The 23,753-nt window shown below is 40.6% G+C and overlaps 1 protein-coding gene and 1 long non-coding RNA gene across 4 annotated transcripts in view; both read right to left on the bottom strand.

Moving 5' to 3' along the window:
- The window catches only part of LOC140679328 (uncharacterized), a 112,241-nt gene that overhangs the window by 38,034 nt on the left and 50,454 nt on the right, over positions 1-23,753 (bottom strand). For 2 of the 3 annotated variants that reach the window (XR_012050779.1, XR_012050778.1), the window contains 3 exons: positions 22,111-22,234; positions 21,525-21,700; positions 21,309-21,431 (listed from right to left, as the gene is read on the bottom strand). This is a non-coding gene — a long non-coding RNA (uncharacterized lncRNA). Of the gene's footprint in view, positions 1-21,308; positions 21,432-21,524; positions 21,701-22,110; positions 22,235-23,482; positions 23,594-23,753 lie in introns of all 3 variants that reach the window. The other variant, XR_012050780.1, reaches the window with a different exon arrangement.
- Positions 4,537-6,131, bottom strand: olig1 (oligodendrocyte transcription factor 1). Its single transcript, XM_061970559.2, has one exon. The coding sequence runs from the start codon at positions 6,060-6,062 to the stop codon at positions 5,367-5,369; it is 696 nt and encodes a 231-aa protein (XP_061826543.2). The 5' UTR covers positions 6,063-6,131; the 3' UTR covers positions 4,537-5,366.

Here is a 23,753-nt window from a genome sequence, read left to right as displayed (position 1 = left end):
GCAACTATCGAATATTATGTTAATCAATGTATATTGCTAACAATGTTGGTGAATAAATGCTAACAATCAAATATTGTGTTAATAAATGTATATTGCTAACAATATTGGTGAAAGAACGCTAAAAATCTAATATTGTTTTTATGAACATATAATGCTAACAATGCTGGTGAATAAATGCTAAAAATAAAATACTGTGTTTATGAACATATAATACTAACAATGTTGGTGAATAAACGCTAACAATCAAACAATGTGTTCATGAACATATAATGCCAACAATGTTGGTGAATAAATGCTAACAATCAAATATTGTGTTAATAAATGTATAATGCTAACAATGTTGGTAAATGAATGCTATAAATCTAATATTTTGTTGAACATATGACGCTAACAATGTTGGTGAATAAATGCTAACAATGAAATATTGTTAATAAATGAATATTGCTGACTATGCTGGTGAATAAATGTTAAAAATCTAATATTGTGTTAATTTACATATAATGCTAACAATGTTGGTGAATAAATGCTAAAAAATAAAATATTGTGTTTATGAACATTATATGATAACAATGTTGGTAAATGAACGCTACAAATCAAATATTGTCTTCATGAACATATAATGCTCACAATGTTGTTAAATGAAAGCTAAAAATCTAATATTGTGTTCATGAACATATAATGCTAAGAATGTTGGTGAACAAATGCTAACAATGAAATATCGTGTTAATAAATGAATATTGCTAACAATGGTGGTGAATAAATGTTAAGAATCAAATGTGTTTATAAATGTATATTTCTAACAATGGTGGTGAATAAATGCTAAGAATCAAATAATGTGTTTATAAATGTATATTTCTAACAATGCTGGTGAATAAATGCTAAAAATCAAATGTGTTCATGAACATATAATGCTAACAATGTTGGTGAATAAATGCTAACAATAAAATATTGTGTTAATAAATGTATAATGCTAAAAATGTTGACAAATGAACGCTAAAATCAAATATTTTGTCCATGAACATATAATGCTAACAATGTTGGTGAATAAATGCTAACAATCAAATATTGTATTCATAAATGTATAATGCGCCCAATGTTGGTGAATAAATGCTACCAATCAAGTATTATGCTAACATACTTGCCAACCCTCCCGAATTTTCCGGGAGACTCCTGAATTTCAGCGCCTCTCCCAAAAATCTCCCGGGAACACCATTCTCACAAATTTCTCCCGATTTCCAGCCGGACTTAAGGCACGCCCCCTCCAGGTCCGTGCGGACCTGAGTGAGGACAGCCTGTCGTCACGTCCGCTTTTCCTTCATACAAACAAGAAGGAGACGAAGCAGAAGAACGAAGAAGACACAGTCATGGCGACGACGAATGACAGAGAATAGAACGAGGATGGACAATTCAACCCTAAACTCACTCCTTTCCTGCAAATTAAGTTTCACAGATGCTGCCTGTAATAGAGTGATCGGAGTTGTTTGTTGCCATCTCCTGGTGAATGTTTGGTATAGTGTTCTGTGGTTACTTTTTGGTCGGCCAACGGTTTACGTTGTATTGCGCACCCTGACGGCAAGTGTGGGAGTCGGTTCTGAAGTATGAAGTAAAGAGACGTAACTTCATCACCTCGCCCGGTTATTGACTCCAACTCAGAATATTACACTGCCCATACCTATGCTCCTTCAAAGGCTGTGCTACTGGCTACAAAGCATTGCACTTTCAAATACAACAATGAGTAGAGGAGTGTTATGTGTGTATATGTGTAAATAAATAAACACTGAAATTCAAGTATTTATTTTATTTATATGTATATATACAGTATATATATATATATATATATATATATATATATATATATATATATAATAAAATACATACATATATAGCTAGAATTCACTGAGTGACAAGTATTTATTTTATTTACTGTATATATATATATATATATAAGAAATACTTGGATTTCAGTGAATTCTAGCTATAAATATACTCCTCCCCCCCTTAATCCCGCCCCCAGCCCCGCCCACCACCACCACCACCTCAAACCCCACCCAATCTCCCGAATTCGGAGGTCTCAAGGTTGACAAGTATGTGTGCTAATGAGGGTATAATGCTAACAATGTTGATAAGTGAATGCTAAAAATCTAATATTGTGTTCATGAACATATAATGCTAATAATGTTAATAAATAAATGATAAAAATCAAATATTGTGTTCATGAATGTATAACGTTGACAATGTTGGTGAATAAATGTTACCAATCAAGTATTGTACAAATTAATGTATACTGTTTGGCAAATACTCCATTTTGAGCCGTCTCATGTGTCTTGTGTGTGCTGGTATGACAATAAAGTTCCTTGAATCATTGAATAAATGCTAACATTGCAGTATTTTGCTAATGAAGCTAACAATGTTGATGAATAAATGCTAACAATCGAATATTTTGCAAAGGAAGGTATAATGCAAACATTGTTGGTATATAAATGCTAACAATCAAGTATTGTGTTAATGAAAGCATAACACTAACAATGTTCATGAATAAATGCTAAAAATTAAGTATTGTGTTAATGAACGTTTAATGCTAGCAATGTTAGTGAATAACTGCTAACAATGAAATAATATGCTAATGAACAAATAATGCAAATATCCATCCATCCATTTTCTACCGCTTGTCCCTTACGGGGTCGCGGGGGGTGCTGTAGCCTTTCCCAGCTGCACAGGGGCGGTAGGCGGGGGTAAACCCTGGTCAAGTCGCCACCTCATCGCAGGGCCAACACAAATAGACAACATTCACACTCACATTCACACACTAGGGCTAATTTAGTGTTGCCAATCAACCTATTCCCAGGTGCATGTCTTTGGAGGTGGAAGGAAACCGGAGTACCCGGAGGGAACCCACGCAGCCACGGGGAGAACATGCAAACTCCACACAGAAAGATCCCGAGCCCAGGATCGAACCCAGGACCTTCGTATTGCAATGTTGGCCAATAAATGCTAAAAATTAGGTGATGTGCTAATGAACATGTAATGCTAGCAACATTGGCGGTTACATGCTAACTATCAAGTAATCTGGTAATGAATGTAGAATACTAAAAATGCTTGTGCAAAAACGCTAACAATCAAGTATTGTGCTAATGAAGGAATAGTGCTAAAAATGTTCATGAGTAAATTGTAAAAATCAAGTACTGTGTTCATGAATGTGTAACATCAACAGCGTTGCTAAATAAATGCTAAAAACCAAGTATTAAGCTAATGAAAGCATAGAAATGGTAAATGGGTTATACTTGTATAGCACTTTTCTACCTTCAAGGTACTCAAAGCGCTTTGACACTATTTCCACATTCACACACTGATGGTGGGAGCTGCCATGCAAGGCCCTAACCACGACCCATCAGGAGCAAGGGTCAAGTGTCTTGCTCAAGGACACAACGGACGTCACGAGGTTGGTAGAAGTGAAGCGAATTATATTTATATAGCGCTTTTTCTCTAGTGACTCAAAGCGCTTTACATGGTGAAACCCAATATCTAAGTTACATTTAAACCAGTATGGGTGTCACTGGGGGCAGGTGGGTAAAGTGTCTTGCCCAAGGACACAACGGCAGTGACTACGATGGCAGAAGCGGGGATCGAACCTGGAACCCTCAGGTTGCTGGCACGGCCACTCTACCAACCGAGCTATACCGCCCCCATAATGCTGACAATGTTGACAAACACATGCTAACAGTATGTGCTAATGTATGAAGAATACTAAAATGTTTGTAACAACCAAATAGCAGCGTTGGAGAACAAATGCTAACAGTCAAGTATTGTGGTAATGAATGCGAACAATGTTGGTGAAAGCTAACATGATGCTTCTCTTACTGAGAGTAATGCACAACAACAGGGCAAACTGGAAGTGAGGTAATGCTAATAATCACGCTATCGGGGTGCTAACAAACATTAGAGTAAATTCTTAATTGTGTAGTCCAATCAAAAACTTCTCGTTTCCTTGTGGGAAAACAAGACCTTCCGGAACCGGTAGGTCCAATTAACGTAGAGTTCTTTAGGATGGGAGGCGTGTGCGTGTTCTGGCGGGGGTCCATCAAGTGGAACATTTGCAAATGTTTGGAGGTCATTTAGAGAGAAAAAAAGTCTGACCACACCCCCCTCACAGAGCTAATGAGGTGGACCTTGATGGGAAGGGGGCGGGAGTGGGGGTGTGGGAGGGGTGCGCCCTAAAATTGTCATGAGAAAGACACGGTGGGCCGGACTGGGTGGGTGAGAACACGACGCTTAATGTCAGCCGGGTGGGGGGGCATGGGGCCGTTAGAGAGTAAATTGGGGTCCTGACCAGGCCCATTGGCCACCCCTCCCCATTGTGGAGGCCCAGATTTATGGCTTGCGACTTCCGAGCATGCGAGGACTCCCACGTAGACCACCTGACTGCACCTGAGAGGACCCTCGCCCACTGTCACGTGACCCAGCAGGAAGAATGAAATAATACACAACTTTATTTCATGTTACACCTGATAGACACACAACAATGACACTTGAGTCACACTTGTACACACTAATTACGCTTTAATCACCAGTTAATGACACTTTGTGGGTGAAACGTTGACGGGAAATGAGAGAGAAAATCAGCTGCTATGGCCAACAAGGCAAGTGTGTGTGTGTGCGTGCGTGTGTGAGTGTGAGCGTGTGTGTGTTGTGTGTGTGTGTGTGTGTGTGTGTGAGAGAAAGGAGTTAAAGTGCAAAGACAAAGACCCCTGCCACGCCGCAACAATGAGGCCAGCAGGCGGCAAAAAGCGAGACCCTCTTGGAGGGGCACTCAAGACGGGGGCGGGGGGTTAAAGGTAGCGAGTGTGTAAAGTAGCAAGGTAGCTAATAATCCGTGTACAGCTTTATGCAAATGAGCCTGGACAAGTTTGACCAATTTTCTTTGATCTATCATAAAGCCCCGCCCCCCACCTCCTCCTCATCACGCCTTATTTGCCGTAATCTCCCTTAATGGCGTCCCGCGTGTCCCTTTAACGCCGTCGCTCCTTTTCACAGGCGTAATCCTCCCAGAGCACTCGGGCCCGGGTCCATCACCTCGAGGGCCCGCCCACAATGGCCGCCTCTCACGCTGGCGGCGGGCTCGCCATTCAGCGGCAACATTTTCTGTCCGTCTGAACGCTTTGTGCAGCGAGCGCGAGGAGGAGCCGCCAATCCTGGCGAGAAACCTTTTTGATCTTTTGCTGGTTAGGACAAGAGGGGGAAGGGCGGGACTTCAGCAGGACCGCCATTTTTAACTTGACATCAAAGGGTTGTTAGATAGCACTTTGTTAGCATCGACTAGCGTTAGCGGCTAAGCCAATTTAGGAATAAAAAAAGTCTCATTGGGAATGTCACTTTGGGAATCTCGGAAGGGGGCCGGGTGGTCTGAACCTGGGCAGTCTGCACACGCTGCACGGGCACAGGGGCACCCCCGAGGGAATCCCCGACGCCCACTGCACCGGGGCCGGCGGGGCCTCCATGGAAGAGAGCAGGGGACACTTGATGGCAGATGAGGCGGGGAAGGATTCCCTGGCGAGGAGGAGCTGACCGGGGCCCGAGACGAGGGGCCAGCCTCCCGTCAGCAGCAGCCGGGGGCCCAGGACCGGCCCCGCCCCCGCGCTCAGCTCGCCCAGCATTCGCCTCATCTCATGCAACGACGAGCCCAGCAGCAGAATGTAATTCCGGGCTAGGACCAGCGTGGAGATCTTGGAGAGCCTGCGACCGGGAGGGGCACCCGGCTGGTGGGCGGGCGCGCATGGGGCTGAGGAGGGGGAGGTGGCGTACGGCACCATCACCTCCCTCAGGGCATCCATGGCCACGTTCAGGTCCTGCATCCTCTTCCTCTCCCGACTGTTGATCTTCCTCCTCAGCTCCTGCTGCTCCTGTGGGCACAGCTCCCTTGGGGGGGCTTTGGAGGAGCGCGGCCCCCCCTGGTGGGTCAGGCGCGAGGCCAAAGCACGGGGGTAACGGGCCAGGTCCTGCACGGAGTCAGCCCCGCAGAGAGACTCCTGGGAGCTTCTGAGCATCTGGTTGGACAGAACGCTCATCTTTTTCTAGAAGAGTTCTCTCCAAAGGAAAAGGAAGAAAGTGTTCCAATGAGGAAGTAGTCCTTGGTCTCCCCCTCCTCTCTCCCGGAGAGTGGTGCCCAACATGCTGGAAAGTGATCTAAATGACAGCCCCCCCAAGTAGCCCCCACCTCCGTCAGCTCCTCCCAAACATCGCACAAAGTCTCTTGTCATCCTCATCAGGACGCTACAGTCGTCCTCCACAACATCGTGTCTTCAAAGACTACCACACCACTACAACACCAACAACTACGACACAAAAATTCACAACACAGCCACAGCAGCAACTACAGCAATTACAAGTACAACCACAACAGCTACTGCTAATACAACACCCACAGTTGCTACACCAACAATCACAACCCAAAAATCTACAAAAGACTCAAAAGCAACAACTATGGCAAAAACCAATTACAAAATCAACAACAATAACCAAAGCAACAACAATATTACTTACTGCTAACACAAAAACAGCAACAACTACAACAACCACATCACCAACAATGACAACAGTAATTACAACGACAATCAAAACAAAAGCCAAACAAAAATCTACACAAGAGCAGCAACAGCGTCTGCAACAGAAGCAACACCAACTACAAAATCAACGACAACAATAACCAAAGCAACAACAGTTACTGCTACTATTAAAAACAGCAATGACAACCACATCACCAACAACACCAGTAATTACAGCAACAATCACAACAATGACACAAAAATCTACAACAAGAACCACAACACCAGCAACAACAGTACATACACCAACAATCACAAATATCCCAACATAAAAATGTACAACAACCACAAATATTGTTGCTGATACAGCAACAACCACAGTAACTACACAGACAATCATAACACAATTAACACAAAAAGCTACAAAAAACACAACAGCAGCAATACACTATAAGGAATTATGCTCCCTGTATGAAGCCATTGTTGAGGCTCTCAGTACCTCGAGCAGGCCCCTGTATAAATGTAGGACAAAAGTGTGCAATATTAAGCCAGGTTGGAGGGATCATGTAGATGAGCTCCAGGCAGAGGCCCCAATTGCTTTTTAAAAAATGGTCTGAGGCAGGCAAAAGCAGACATGGGCCCTTGTTTGAGAACAAAAAATGCACCAATGCTAGATTTAAACATGCACTTCGCTATATTAAAAGAAATTAAAACACTATGAGGTCAGATTCGCTGGCAAGAAAGCTGCAAAAAAATAATTGCAAAGACTTTTGGAAATAAATAAGAACTATTAATAATTGCAAAACATCTCTATCATTGAATATTGATGGTGTGACTGGTCTGAGGAAATAGTACAGTTGTGGCAGACACCATATAGTGATCTTTGTTAAATTCCATAAACAGTTATGTGTTTGCAGTGGATAAAGTGGAGTTTAATGATGATGTAACTGTCACTTTGACTGAAATACATGAAGCAATGACGTTGAGAGATAATCAGGCCTGTGGTCTGGATAACATTGCAGCTGAACATATCAAACATGCTAGTAAGAAAGTGTTGGCTATGTGCTATACAGGTTTTCTCCTCCATGGAGTGTTACCTGATGCTATGCTTACTGTTGTGCTAGTACCTGTGATCAAAGATAAAGTTGGAAAGCTAAACAGCTGTGTAGACTGGAGAATTACATTTTAACCAGTGACAACCAATTTGGTTTTAAATGTAAGCATGGCACCGACTTATGTCTTTTTGCACTAAAGGAGATTTTAGATCAATATAACAGATGGAATTCCCCAATGTTTATATGCCTAATTGATACTTCTGAAGCATTCCATAGAGTTAATCATGAAAGTTATTTTCTAAATTGTCTAAAAGTGGTGTTCCTGGGTTTTTAATCAGAATCTTGGTGTATAGGTATTCTCATTAGACAATGAGAGTAAGATGGTGGACTATGTTATCAGATTCATTCCATGTGAGCAATAGTGTGGGCCAAAGTGGGATTTTGTCACTGTTCCTTTTTAATGTGTATATGAATGATTTGTCTCTGATGTTAAATGCATCTGGTACTGGTTGTAGGGTTGGTGACTTATTCATCAGTCATCTTTTGTACGCAGATGACTTGGTCATTTTTAGCCCGTATAGTGCTGTTCTTCAACAGCTTCTGAAAAGATGCACATAGTATGGTAGTGATTTTAACATCATTAACGATGCTAAGAGTAGCAAGATCATGATAGTTAGAAGTAGAGCAGACAGACAGTCAGCCTTTGCTGACTTCTCACTATCTGGTTCTGCACTTGTGTGTGCAGTGAAATGAAATATCTGGGACATATTATTACGAATGACCTGTCTGATGACAAAGATATTTACAGACAGCGACGGAAGTTATATGCTCAAGAAAACATGCGGTATCGAAAGTTCAGTATGTGCTCAGTTTCTGTGAAGATCACACTTTTTAAAGCATATTGCACACCACTATATACTGCTCATCTGTGGTGTCGCTTTAAACAAGCCAGTGTTAAAAAGCTCATAGTGGCTTACAATGACAGCATGAGACTGCTTCTAAGAGCTTCAAGGTGCTGCAATGCAAGCCGAATATTTGGCAGTATTGGGGGTCCCCACCTGCTCTGCCACTTAACGTCATCTCATGTACAGGTTCATGTGTAGGGCAGCTGAGTCAGACAACAATGTCATTAATGGTCTGACTAACCCGACTCGCAGTTCTGTCAGATTTTCATCCGGTCTGTGGAACCATTGGTGAGTAAGCCTGTATGCTGGACATTGAATATTGTGGAGTGTTTTTAGTTTTTTTATACAAGATTTTATTTATTTTATTTCCGCTTGTATTTCTTTTATTTGGGTTTTATCGTCGTATGTTTTATCTTCTGTGATATGGATCCCCTTAGCTCTGAAATAAATTGACTACTACTACTACTACACAGTAACAACAAACACAACCAAAGCAACAGTGTCATAAACCAAAAATCCCAAATACCGCAACACAAAAATTTACAACAACCACAACAGCAGCCAGCAATATACGGTAACAACAATAATAACACAATGAACAACCGCAGAAATGATAGCAACACCAATTATACAAAATCAACATTTACTCCTAATACAAAAACCGCAACAACAAAAGCCACATCACCAACAACAACAGTAATTAGAACAACAATCACAAAAATGACAAACAAAAAATGTACAACAAGAACCACAACAGCAGCAACAACGGTACATACACCAACAATCACAAATACCGCAACACAAATATGTACAACAACCACAAAAGCAGCAAGCAATGCACGGCAACAACAATAATAACAGAATCGACAACAGCAGAAACTATAGCAACACCAATTACAAGACAATCAACCACAATAAAAAAACAAGGACTACAACAGCTACTGCTAACACAGCAACAACCACACTATCTACACCAACAATCACAACAAATGCAACACAAAAATCTACAACAACAACAGCAACAGCAACAAACAGTAACAACAAACACAGCAAAAGCAACAACGTCTGCAACAACAACAGCAATACCAATGACAAAATCAGTGCTGATCAAATAGTGGGGCGGGCCCCCCTGGGAGGCACGGTGCGATGCCAGGGGTGGCGTGTGTGACCCCGGGGAACATGCTTTATCAGTATCATGCTTCAAACCCTTTTTTGAAAAACTGTGCACTAAAAGCGTGCTCATTTTAGCCATTAATCCTGATTTACTCCATCTATCCATCCATTTTCTACCGCTTGTCCCTTTTGTGGTACATTTTTTTCAGAAATTGTTGTATTATTTTATGTTTTGTAGGTTAAAATGTTTTATGTATTGTCCTGCTGAGTTAATGTTGCTAATCAATTTGTATTTATTATTATTTATTGAGTTGATTTATTTTTCAGTATCAACTGGTTCAAGTCGGTAAGAAAATTTTAGTTTTTGTTATTTTAATCTGTCCTGTATATATATATATATATATATATATATATATATATATATATATATATATATATATATATATATATATATATATATATATATATATATATATATATATACATATACATACACATATACATACAAACTCTGTTTCCATATGAGTTGGGAAATTGTGTTAGATGTAAATATAAACGGAATACAATGATTTGCAAATCATTTTCAACCCATATTGAATTGAATGCACTACAAAGACAAGATATTTGATGTTCAAACTCATACATTTTTTTTTTTTTTGCAAATAATAATTAACTTAGAATTTCATGGCTGCAACACGTGCCAAAGTAGTTGGGAAAGGGCATGTTCACCACTGTGTTACATCACCTTTTTTTTTAACAACACTCAGTAAACGTTTGGGAACTGAGGAGACACATTTTTGAAGCTTCTCAGGTGGAATTCTTTCCCATTCTTGCTTGATGTACAGCTTAAGTTGTTCAACAGTCCGGGGGTCTCCGTTGGGGTTATTTAGGCTTCATAATGCGCCACACATTTTCAATGGGAGACAGGTCTGGACTACAGGCAGGCCAGTCTAGTACCCGCACTCTTTTACTATGAAGCCACGTTGATGTAACACGTGGCTTGGCATTGTCTTGCTGAAATAAGCAGAGGCGTCCATGGTAACGTTGCTTGGATGGCAACATATGTTGCTCCAAAACCTGTATGTACCTTTCAGCATTAATGGCGCCTTCACAGATGTGTAAGTTACCCATGTCTTGGGCACTAATACACCCCCATACCATCACAGATGCTGGCTTTTCAACTTTGCGCCTATAACAATCCGGATGGTTCTTTTCCTCTTTGGTCCGGAGGACACGACGTCCACAGTTTCCAAAAACAATTTGAAATGTGGACTCGTCAGACCACAGAACACTTTTCCACTTTGTATCAGTCCATCTTAGATGAGCTCAGGCCCAGCGAAGCCGACGGCGTTTCTGGGTCTTGTTGATAAACGGTTTTCGCCTCACATAGGAGAGTTTGAACTTGCACTTACAGATGTAGCGACCAACTGTAGTTACTGACAGTGGGTTTCTAAAGTGTTCCTGAGCCCATGTGGTGATATCCTTTACACACTGATGTCGCTTGTTGATGCAGTACAGCCTAAAGGAATCAAAGGTCACGGGCTTAGCTGCTTACGTGCAGTGATTTCTCCAGATTCTCTGAACCCTTTGATGATATTACGGACCATAGATGGTGAAATCCCTAAATTCCTTGCAAGGTTGAGAAAGGTTTTTCTTAAACTGTTCAACAATTTGCTCACGCATTTGTTGACAAAGTGGTGACCCTCGCCCCATCCTTGTTTGTGAATGACTGAGCATTTTATGGAATCTACTTTTATACCCAATCATGGCACCCACCTGTTCCCAATTTGCCTGTTCACCTGTGGGATGTTCCAAATAAGTGTTTGATGAGCATTCCTCAACTTTATCAGTATTTATTGCCACCTTTCCCAACTTCTTTGTCACGTGTTGCTGGCATCAAATTCTAAAGTTAATGATTATTTGCACACAAAAAAAAAGTGTATCAGTTTGAACATCAAATATGTTGTCTTTGTAGCATATTCAACTGAATATGGGTTGAAAATGATTTGCAAATATTCCGTTTATATTTACATGCAACAAAATTTCCCAACTCATATGGAAACGGGGTTTGTATATATATACTGTATATATATATATATATATTAGAGATGCGCGGTTTGCGGACACAACCGCGGAGTCCGCGGATCGGGCGGATGAAATTTAAAAAAATAAGATTTTATCCGCTCGCGGGTCGGGTCGGGCGGATTAATTAGATTTTTTTTTTTTTTTTTGCGGGTGGCAGTTAAACCAATTGGGAAATATATATACATAGTTAAATGTTGTTACCCACATACGAAAAACGAGCAGGAACCTGCAGCATATGCCACAACAGAAGAAAAAAAAAAAAAGAGATGGACACTTTTACGGAGCGGAGGGACGCCTCGCCGGGGTCCGGGACCGAGGCTCCTTCCCCCGAGAGGGCCCCACCGGGAGCCGTAGCTGAGGCGATCCGCAAGAAGGGCCCGACGCACGTCCAGGGTCACTACCGCGCCCACCGCACCGACACCCCGCCTCGTCCGCTTTCGCCGCGGCCGGCGTCACGCGCAGCAGGTAAGCAGCTTACCTGCCCGCCACCCCCGTGGCCGGGGGCTCGTAACATGGGTCACTCCGCGCGCTCCGCCCGCGCAGCTTACCTGCTTGCTCGCAAAATGATTATTAGCATTCAGACAGGTTAAAATGTTGCTAAAACCATCACTTTTCTATCAGTCACAGTGACTTTTCAAAACAAAAATATTACAGCAAAAATCATATGGGTTGATTGACATGTTTATTCTGTAAGCTAACTTCAATAGTTTGAAATTATTTTGACAGTTAATGCCAGTTATCCTGTCAACCTTTCACAAGACTTCAATTTGTTAATTGAAAGTATAAATAGTATAAACACTTTTAACAGTATGTCGTGCTGTGAAATACAGCCGACAGGATGGCGCACCAAACACAAAGCAAGGCCATGCTGCAGGAGAACAAAGGACTTCTTTCATTTAAGGTTTGTGATAAACCATCAAACTCATTCGTTAAAAGGACTCTATAGTAATATAAAGCAAATTTTTCTGGACATTATCATGCAAGAAAAGTTTATTTTTGGGATCGCGATCACCGCGTAATGATTTTTAAAGGTTGCATTACATTATTAACTGTCCCATGTGATCAGCCAGTGCGATTGGAAGTCCATGCTCAATTATTGCCTCCGTAAATAAAACTTTGGCATTTATCACATCCAAAGAATCTGTTTGGGCGACGAAAAACGTTGAAAGTTTTCCACTTGTATCGCTAGCAACGGCATTAGATTTGTGTTTTTTTGTCCCAACGTGGTCTTTTACATCACTAATTCCTCCGTGTCCGATCGAAAAACCTTGTCTGCACAAGGTGCAATTCGCGTAGTTTTCACCCTTTTTTTTTTTTTTTATTAATATTAGATATATAACAACGGGCGGATGGCGGGCGGATGCAGTTCTGATCAAACGTTACATCGGGTGGATGGCGGATGGTTGACGACTTTCTGCCGCGGTTGCGGATGAAATAAATTGCCTATCCGCGCATCTCTAATATATATATATATATATATATATATATATACATACACCTATACACACACACACACACACACACACACACACACACACACACACACACATATATACCAATATGACATCACATGGACAAAGATAAGACCTTCTGGAGGAAACTTCTGTGATCAGATGAAACAGAAATTGAGCTGTTTGGCCACTAGGGCTGTGAATCTTTGGGTGTCCCACGATTCGCTTCAATGTCGATTATTGGGGTCACGATTCGATTTAAAATCCTTTTTTTTTTTTCAATTCAACAACGATTTTTTTTCCCGATTCAAAATTATTCTCTATTCATTCAATACATAGGATTTCAGCAGAATCGACCCCAGTCTGCTGACATGCAAGCAGAGTCATATATTTTTGTAATAAGCTTTTATAATTGTAAAGGACAATGTTTTATGAACTGATTGCAATAATGTAAATTTGTTTTAACTATTAAATGAACCAAAAATATGACTTATTTTATCTTTGTGAAAATATTGGACACAGTGTGTTGTCAAGCTTATGAGATGCGATGCAAGTGTAAGCCACTGTGACACTATTGTTCTTTTTTTTATTTTTATAAATGTCTAATGATAATGTCAATGAGGGATTTTTAATCACTGCTATGTTGAAATTGTAACTAATATTGATACTGTTGTTGATAATATTCATTTTTGTTTTGCTACTTTTGGTTTGCTCTGTGTCGTGTTTGTGTCTCCTCTCAATTGCTCTGTTTATTGCAGTTCTGAGTGTTGCTGGGTCGGCTTTGGTTTTGGAATTGGATTGCATTCTTATGGTATTGCTGTGTATTGTTTTGTTGGATTGATTAATTAAAAAAAATAAAAAAATAAAAGAAAAATAATTCGATTTTTTTTTTAAATGAGAATCGGTTCTGAATCGCACAAGGTGAGAATCGCGATTCGAATTCAAATCGATTTTTTCCCACACCCCTATTGGCCACAATACCCAGCAATATGTTTGGAGGAGAAAAGGTGAGGTCTTTAATCCCAGGAACACCACGCCAACCGTCAAGCATGGTGGTGGTAGTATTATGCTGTGAGCCTGTTCTGCTGCCAATGGAACTGGTGCTTTAAAAGGGACAATGAAAAAGGAGGATTACCTCCAAATTCTTCAAGACAACCTAAAATCATCAGCCCCGAGGTTGGGTCTTGGGCGCAGTTGGGTGTTCCAACAGGACAATGACCCCAAACACACGTCAAAAGTGGTAAAGGAATGGCTAAATCAGGCTAAAATTAAGGTTTAAGAATGGCCTTCCCAAAGTCCTGACTTAAACAAGTGGACAATGTTGAAGAAACAAGTCCATGTCAGAAAACCAACAAATTTAGCTGAACTGCACCAATTTTGCCCAGAGGAGTGGTCAAAAATTCAACCAGAAGCTTGTGGATGGCTACCCAAAGCACCTTATTGCAGTGAAACTTGTCAAGGGACATGTAACCAAATATTAACATTGCTGTATGTATACTTTTGACCCAGCAGATTTGGTCAAGTTTTCAGTAGACCCATAATAAATTCATAAAAGAACCAAACTTCATGAATGTTTTTTGTCACCAACAAGTATGTGCTCCAATCACTCAATCACAAAAAAATAAGAGTTGTAGAAAGTTTCAGAAACTCAAGCCAGCCATGACATTATGTTCTTTACAAGTGTATGTAAACTTTTGATCGCGACTGTATATATATATACCTATATGTGTGTGTGTGTATATATACAGGTAAAAGCCAGTAAATTAGAATATTTTGAAAAACTTGATTTATTTCAGTAATTGCATTCAAAAGGTGTAACTTGTACATTATATTTATTCATTGCACACAGACTGATGCATTCAAATGTTTATTTCATTTAATTTTGATGATTTGAAGTGGCAACAAATGAAAATCCAAAATTCCGTGTGTCACAAAATTAGAATATTGTGTAAGGGTTAAATTTTGAAGACACCTGGTGCCACAAACTAATCAGCTGATTAACTCAAAACACCTGCAAAGGGCTTTAAATGGTCTCTCAGTCCAGTTCTGAAGCCTACACAAACATGGGGAAGACTTCAGATTTGACAGCTGTCCAAAAGGCAACCATCGACACATTGCACAAGGAGGGAAAGACACAAAAGGTTATTGCTGAAGAGGCTGGCTGTTCTCAGAGCTCTGTGTCCAAACACATTAATGGAGAGGCAAAGGGAAGGAAAAACTGTGGTCAGAAAAAGTGTACAAGCGATAGGGATCACCGCGCCCTGGTCAAGATTGTGAAAAAAACCCCATTCAAAAATGTGGGGGAGATTCAGAAGGAGTGGACAGCTGCTGGAGTCAGTGCTTCAAGATCCACCACCAAGAGACGCTTGAAAGACATGGGTTTCAACTGACGCATACCTCGTGTCAAGCCACTGTTGACCAAGAAACAGCGCGAAAAGCGTCTCACCTGGGCTAAGGAAAAAAAGAGCTGGACTGCTGCTGAGTGGTCCAAAGTCATGTTTTCTGACGAAAGCAAATTTTGCATATCCTTTGGAAATCGAGGTCCCAGAGTCTGGAGGAAGACAGGAGAGGCACAGGATCCACGTTGCCTGAAGTCTAGTGTAAAGTTTCCACCATCAGTGATGGTTTGGGGTGCCATGTCATCTGCTGGTGTCGGTCCACTCTGTTTCCTGAGATCCAGGGTCAACGCAGCCGTCTACCAGCAAGTTTTAGAGCACTTCATGCTTCCTGCTGCTGACCTGCTCTATGGAGATGGAGATTTCAAGTTCCAACAGGACTTGGCGCCTGCACACAGCGCAAAATCTACCCGTGCCTGGTTTACGGACCATGGTATTTCTGTTCTAAATTGGCCCGCCAACTCCCCTGACCTTAGCCCCATAGAAAATCTGTGGGGTATTGTGAAAAGGAAGATGCAGAATGCCAGACCCAAAAACGCAGAAGAGTTGAAGGCCACTATCAGAGCAACCTGGGCTCTCATAACACCTGAGCAGTGCCAGAAACTCATCGACTCCATGCCACGCCGCATTAACGCAGTAATTTAGGCAAAAGGAGCTCCAACCAAGTATTGAGTATTGTACATGCTCATATTTTTCATTTTCATACTTTTCAGTTGGCCAACATTTCTAAAAATCCCTTTTTTGTATTAGCCTTAAGTAATATTCTAATTTTGTGACACACGGAATTTTGGATTTTCATTTGTTGCCACTTCAAATCATCAAAATTAAATGAAATAAACATTTGAATGCATCAGTCTGTGTGCAATGAATAAATATAATGTACAAGTTACACCTTTTGAATGCAATTACTGAAATAAATCAAGTTTTTCAAAATATTCTAATTTACTGGCTTTTACCTGTATATATATATATGTATATATATATATATATATATATATATATATATACAAGTGGAGGAGTTCAAGTACCTCGGAGTCTTGTTCACGAGTGGGGGAAGAGTGGATCGTGAGATCGACAGGCGGATCGGTGCGGCGTCTTCAGTAATGCGGACGCTGTATCGATCCGTTGTGGTGAAGAAGGAGCTAAGCCGGAAGGCAAAGCTCTCAATTTACCGGTCGATCTACGTTCCCATCCTCACCTATGGTCATGAGCTTTGGGTTATGACCGAAAGGACAAGATCACGGGTACAAGCGGCCGAAATGAGTTTCCTCCGCCGGGTGGCGGGGCTCTCCCTTAGAGATAGGGTGAGAAGCTCTGCCATCCGGGAGGAGCTCAAAGTAAAGCCGCTGCTCCTCCACATCGAGAGGAGCCAGATGAGGTGGTTCGGGTATCTGGTCAGGATGCCACCCGAACGCCTCCCTAGGGAGGTGTTTAGGGCACGTCCCACCGGTAGGAGGCCGCGGGGAAGACCCAGGACACGTTGGGAAGACTATGTCTCCCGGCTGGCCTGGGAACGCCTCGGGGTCCCACAGGAAGAGCTGGACGAAGTGGCTGGGGAGAGGGAAGTCTGGGCTTCCCTGCTTAAGCTGCTGCCCCCGCGACCCAACCTCGGATAAGCGGAAGAAGATGGATGGATGGATGGATATATATATATATATATATGTAATATATATATATATATATATGTATATGTATATATTAGGGCTGCAACAACTAATCGATTAAATCGATTATAAAAATAGTTGGCGATTAATTTAGTCATCGATTCGTTGGATCCATGCTATACGCATGCGCAGAGGCTACGTTTTTTTGTAACCTTTATTTATAAACTGCAACATTTACAAACAGCTGAGAAACAATAATCAAAATAATAGGGGTGTAACGGTACGTGTATTTGTATCGGACAGTTTCGGTACGGGGGTTTCGGTTCGGTGCGGAGGTGTACCGAACGAGTTTCCACACGGACATATTAAGTAGCGTACTGCACGTTGTGTAAACAATACTCAAAATGCCGGACATTTGAGGCATTTAAGAAACTACGCCCTGACAGCTCCGCAAAAGAGGACATGTCCGGTGAAAAGAGGATGTACGGTCAGTCTATCGTAGCCCGTTAACTACCGTATTTTTCGGACTATAAGTCGCAGTTTTTTTTCATAGTTTGGCCGGGCTCCAGTGCGATTTATATATGTTTTTTTCCTTCTTTATTATGCATTTTCGGCAGGTGCGACTTATACTCCGGTGCGACTTATACTCCAAAAAATACGGTACTAAATGTCCGGCATTTTGAGTTTTGGTTGCGTGTATTAACAATGTACGTTCAGGGTTAAGAAGGGGTTAAAAACTAAACAAATTGTGCGCGCAGCAGCATTCGTGAGGGAGGGGCAGAGACAGAGAGCGAGAGCGAGAGCAAGAGAGTTATGATAAACGTGGATGCGTCGCAAGGCTCTGCTTTTTATCAATAGATTTATCAGATTTAATTTTTTATTATCTATAGCAGGGGTGTCAAAAGTGTGCATTTTTGTAACATTTTCCTTGTTTTATTTGGCAAGTTGAAAGAACATGGCGCCAGTATGCTGTTTTTTTTTTCAATAAAATACTGGAAACAATAGAAATGTAGTTTGTCGCTTTTATCAGATTATTAATCGATTAATCAAAGTAATAATAGACAGATTAATAGACTATCAAATTAATCGTTAGTTGCAGCCCTAGTATATATATATATATATATATATATATATATATATATATATATATATATATATATATATAACAACGGTTATTGCTAACACAACAACCAAACCAACAATCACACCAACAGAAAAACAAACGACCACAACAGCAGCATTACACAACAAAAGCCAAAAGCAACAACAACAATAACAACATCTAAACCAACAACAATCACAGTCACCAAAACAACAACTCACTGTATGCTATAGTAAACATTTGGCCTCACAGTACTCCATGTTAGTTTTTAATTGGATGTGATAAGGTAAGACTTAACGAGATTTGTCATTTCATTGAAAAAAACATGTAGGTCTCTCGTGTTTTAATTTTTGCTAACAAGCTAATCAGTTAACGCATCCACTTGCTAACAATGCTCACGTCTGTTAGCATTGTTAGCATCGTTAGCTTGAAGTTAGGAGAGTTTTGAGCAGACGATTGTTTTGGCACTCTGTGAAAAAGACCGACAACGTCTTTAGCGTCCCGGCTGCTCACTTTACAGCGGCGACACTGGGGGGGCACACATGTGACACTGAGCTAATTGAGTCAGGTGAAAGTGAAGAAACAGAGGGGTAGTTGTTTACAACGCAGGAAGTCTCATGTCCCTGAATGCACCACAGGAAGGGGGGACACCTGCAGCATGCGTGCGTGTGTGTGTGTGTGTGTGTGTGTGTGGACAATGAAAGTGAGCAGTGAAGCAGAAGAGGCAGAATGCTGCCGTGGTTGGTTTGGGATCCGGATGAGGGAAAAAGGACACCTGCTGGGGGGGTCACGGGTGAGAAAAGAGTCCACATAAAGAAGCTGCTGTCTCCCACTATGGCCCCCCCTCAGCGCCCCCCCAACAAGGAGACGAGCTGGATGCGAGAAGCACATCCGCCTCCCAGCTTCCAGGCTGCTTTTCATGGACCAAAACAGTCCAGTCCAGGATGAAGACTGGACTCTTTATGGAGGAGCGGCGGTGGGGGAGGAGGCGCTCCATCTGTGCACCTGGGCGCTAAATGACTCGCCTGTCTCTGCTTTCCTGTTCTCAACAGCCGACAGGAAGACGCGCGGGCCAAGCGGCCCGGGTCAGGCCGGCCTGTGTCGCCGTGGCGACGGCAAACAACAATCCCCCGGGTTTGTCTTTTAAGACGTCTGACAACTGGCGGCCCTCGCCCGAGACCACCGTCTCACGTCAGGACGAGCGGGTTGGGAGAGAAACCGCCAACAAGTGGTCCCGCCTCCACCGCGCCCCCCGCCCCGAGACCTCGGCGCTACATGCTGGCCTTTGATGTTTAATCCCATCCTGACTGTGTCCTCCTCCAGTCATGAATACCCAAAAGGTCCAGGATTATCCGTCCTTTCACAACGCCACAGCTTTGTTCCCGCCACTCCCACCGGGACGCTCCACAACGCTGTGGTCCTCATCAAGGAGTTCATCTGCTGCCCCTGCACGCGCAAAAACACTCTTTGTGCGCACCGCCACCGTCTTCTACAAGCAATACTTAGTCCTGCTACACTACTGTATTTAATGTTGTCATTATGGTGGTACTTAATGAATACTTAGGTCTACTACACTACTGTATTTTAATGTTGTCATTATGGAGGAACTTAATACTTAGGTCTACTACACTACTGTATTTTAATGTTGTTATTACTGTGGCACTTAATGAATACTTAGGTCTACGACACTACTGTATTTTAATGTTGTCATTATGGTGGTACCTAATGAATACTTAGTTCTACTACACCAGTGGTGCTCAACCTTTTTTCAGTGATGTACCCCCTGTGAACATTTTTTTCATTTAAGTACCCCCTAATCAGAGTAAAGCATTTTTGGTTGAAAAAAAGAGATAAAGAAGTAAAATACAGCACTATGTCATCAGTTTCTGATTTTGTTAAATTGTATAACAGTGCAAAATATTGCTCATTTGTAGTGGTCTTTCTTGAACTATTTGGAAAAAAAGATATAAAAATAACTAAAAACTTGTTGAAAAATAAACAAGTGATTCAATTATAAATAAAGATTTCTACACATAGAAGTAATCATCAACTTAAAGTGCCCTCTTTGGGGATTGTAATAGAGATCCATCTGGATGCATGAACTTAATTCTAAATATTTATTCACAAATAAATAAATCTTTAACATCAATATTTATGGAGCATGTCCACAAAAAATCTAGCTGTCAACACTGAATATTGCATTGTTGCATTTCTTTTCACAGTTCTTTTTGACAGACATTTTAGTGAGGGTCAAACCATCATGGCATGGGGGAAACTCTGGGTTTATGGTAATGAATGGAATAACCTACTTGATTTGATGTTCAGTTTATGAACTTACATTCATATTTTGTTGAAGTGTTATTCAATAAATATATTTATAAAGGATTTTTGAATTGTTGCTATTTTTAGAATATTTAAAAAAAATCTCACGTACCCCTTGGCATACCTTCAAGTACCCCCAGGGGTACGCGTACCCCCATTTGAGAACCGCTGTACTACACTATTGTATTTTAATGTTGTCATTATGATGGTACTTAATGAATACTTAGACCTACTACACTACTGTATTTTAATGTTGTCATTATGGTGGTACTTAATGAATACTTAGACCTACTACATTACTGTATTTTAATGTTGTCATTATGGTGGTACTTAATGAATACTTAGACCTACTACATTACTGTATTTTAATGTTGTCATTATGGTGGTACTTATTGAATACTTAGACCTACTACACTACTATATTTAATGTTGTCATTATGTACTTGGTGAAAAAAGTTTGAGAACCACTGCCTTACAAGAAATAACAGGAATATGGGAAACTTCACCTGCAGTATCCAGTGTTTATTTCACAGTCATAATGGCAGGATTTTGGGCTAAAAGTTACTGAATCAAATCAATTTAAATTTACTGAATTGTTTCGGATCGTATCGTTCTAATTAAACTGATACCGTCCCTGAATCGTACCGGCAACCTCAAATTATGATTTGAATCGAATTGTTCTTAAAGCGAATCGTTACACCCCTACAGATGCTCATAACTGTAATTATTAAAATACCTTATAAAAGACTACAAGTCTTAACTGCATCGGAAGCACAGATTTTTGGACACTTTGGTCCTCCTGTTGGTGGCGGCAGGAGATGTAACAGCAACAACAGGGAGGCCATCTCTTGGTCATAGGCTAGGGATGAAGAGTCATGAGAATAAATTAACTGAAAATACTTCAAAATGAATACTTTTAGTTTGAATGAGAATGATAAAGAAGTAAACTGACTCTTCAATATCATTTCCTGTTGGACTCGCTGTTGACTGCAACATTTGACGCAACTCTGGTGTTGAGATGAGCTGCTTGGCCTCTTTGATCACGTTACACCTGAAGAATGGATCGCATTTCTGAAGCAGTCTAGTGGACACCTTCTCATCAAATAGTAGAGTGAAGTCTTGATTCACCTACAAGCAAGAAAATATATTACTACCATATTCAGCACAATATTTCAAACATCCAATTTCATTCTTAACAATCCTTCTCTATCCAGGAACCTTGATAAGACAGACATAATATCAAGATGTCTGTCTGTGTCATTGATAAGCTTCTGACAATGCTGAAAGGTCTCTCTCATTTTTTGGAAAATGACAGTAGTGTCTGTGGTATGCAAAGCAAAGAGATGGCTTCCTGGTAAGCATCCCCATCGTGCTGCTTTTCAACATTGATGGACCTTTGGAAATGTGGGCCTCCCAAAGACAAGCAAAAAATTACGAGAATAAAAAGCTTGGATTCTGAGCAGATAGCTAAATGAAAGCAATCGTAAAATGAGTACAATTAAATGTAAATGAGAAGAATATCAAGTGGCCTGACATACCTCCTGCGGCAGAAACATTAATATGGCTTTTTGGAGGTACAGATCCTCGTTGAATCCTTCTCTGGATCGTCTTAAGGCACCAAGAAATGTATCTAGTGCTGCTTGCAGCATCATAGAAGAGTTCCTATAATGAAAACACATTCAAAATGAATGTTTTGCAAACACAAGATGGAAATTACGTAAACAAAGTGGACTATGGGAACACTGTCACTATCTCAAGAGCATAATGTTCTCCAACAACTTTAGTGGGGAGGTGCCTATAACAACAGATTCAATTAAGATTCAGAGTTTATGGAATGGAATGGCCAAGCAGATTTTTTTAGGTTTTTTTTAAGTATAATACACAAATAGAACACTCATACCAGTGTTCTTCAAACATGTGAGCCACTAAAATATTGACCATTCTTCTTGTAGTATCTGTTAGAGTGTGGGATGTGTGGCATTGCAGTAGGACCTCTTCACCGCCTGAACCGTTTCAAAATAAAATTCTAAAAGGGAAAATTAAACATTTGAGTCCAGATAATTTTTTCTGCTTAAGTCAGATTTGTGTTAAAAACAATACAAGATACATCACTTACATCAGGGGTCACCAACGCGGTGCCTGCGGGCACCAGGTAGCCCGTAAGGACCAGACGAGTAGCCCGCTGGCCTGTTCTAAAAATAGCTCAAATAGCAGCACTTACCAGTGAGCTGCCTCTATTTTTTAAATTGTATTTATTTACTAGCAAGCTGGTCTCGCTTTGCTCGACATTTTTAATTCTAAGAGAGACAAAACTCAAATAGAATGTGAAAATCCAAGAAAATATTTTAAAGACTTGGTCTTCACTAACTGACAAAGAAACAGATAACAGATTTGGTGTCCAGTTCAAAGTGTGACATGATTTATTTAAAAATTTGAGAGTTGACTTTTGTATTTTACATGAGTTATTATTTGTACAAACATGGTGCAAAGTAATTCATGATTTGTTAAAAAATGTTAGTGGCTAGCTAGTTAAAATGGGATATTGTGATTTCACAAGACTGTCTTAGAAGTGATCATTTGAAAATGTTCAATTTGAAAAATGTGCACTTAGAGATAATATAAAAACAAAGTGTTGCATATTGATACTTATCTGTTTCTATGTATATTTATTGTGAGAAATCATTAAGATGATCAGTGTTTCCACAAAGATAAATATAATTAATTATTAATAATAACATAGAGTTAAAGGTAAATTGAGCAAATTGGCTATTTCTGGCAATTTATTAAAGTGTGTATCAAACTGGTAGCCCTTTGCATTAATCAGTACCCAAGAAGTAGCTCTTGGTTTCAAAAAGGTTGGTGACCCCTGACTTACATGAATCATGTCATTGATTAATTTACAATTCTCACCGTCAATGCCCTGGCTGACAAGGTCACTAAATATTTCTTCATCAACTTCGGTCCCTGTTCCATCTTTGTATACTAATTTAGCATCATGTGGCAGGCAAAATCTCTCGATGACTGTAAAAGATCAGCTACATTTCAGTGTACCTTTCAATAGAGCCTCACAAGTAACTCCACATTTAGTAATTTCATACACCATTGTAAGATAAACAGAATTGGAGAACATTTACCAAGCTTAAGCAAAACCAAAACAAACCTTTTTCATGGAACTGCGGAA

Source organism: Nerophis lumbriciformis, linkage group LG13 (assembly GCF_033978685.3).
Source record: "Nerophis lumbriciformis linkage group LG13, RoL_Nlum_v2.1, whole genome shotgun sequence".
Lineage (NCBI taxonomy): Eukaryota > Metazoa > Chordata > Actinopteri > Syngnathiformes > Syngnathidae > Nerophis > Nerophis lumbriciformis.
Note: the sequence above shows the minus strand (reverse complement) of the source record. Positions and strands in the feature narration are given on the sequence as shown.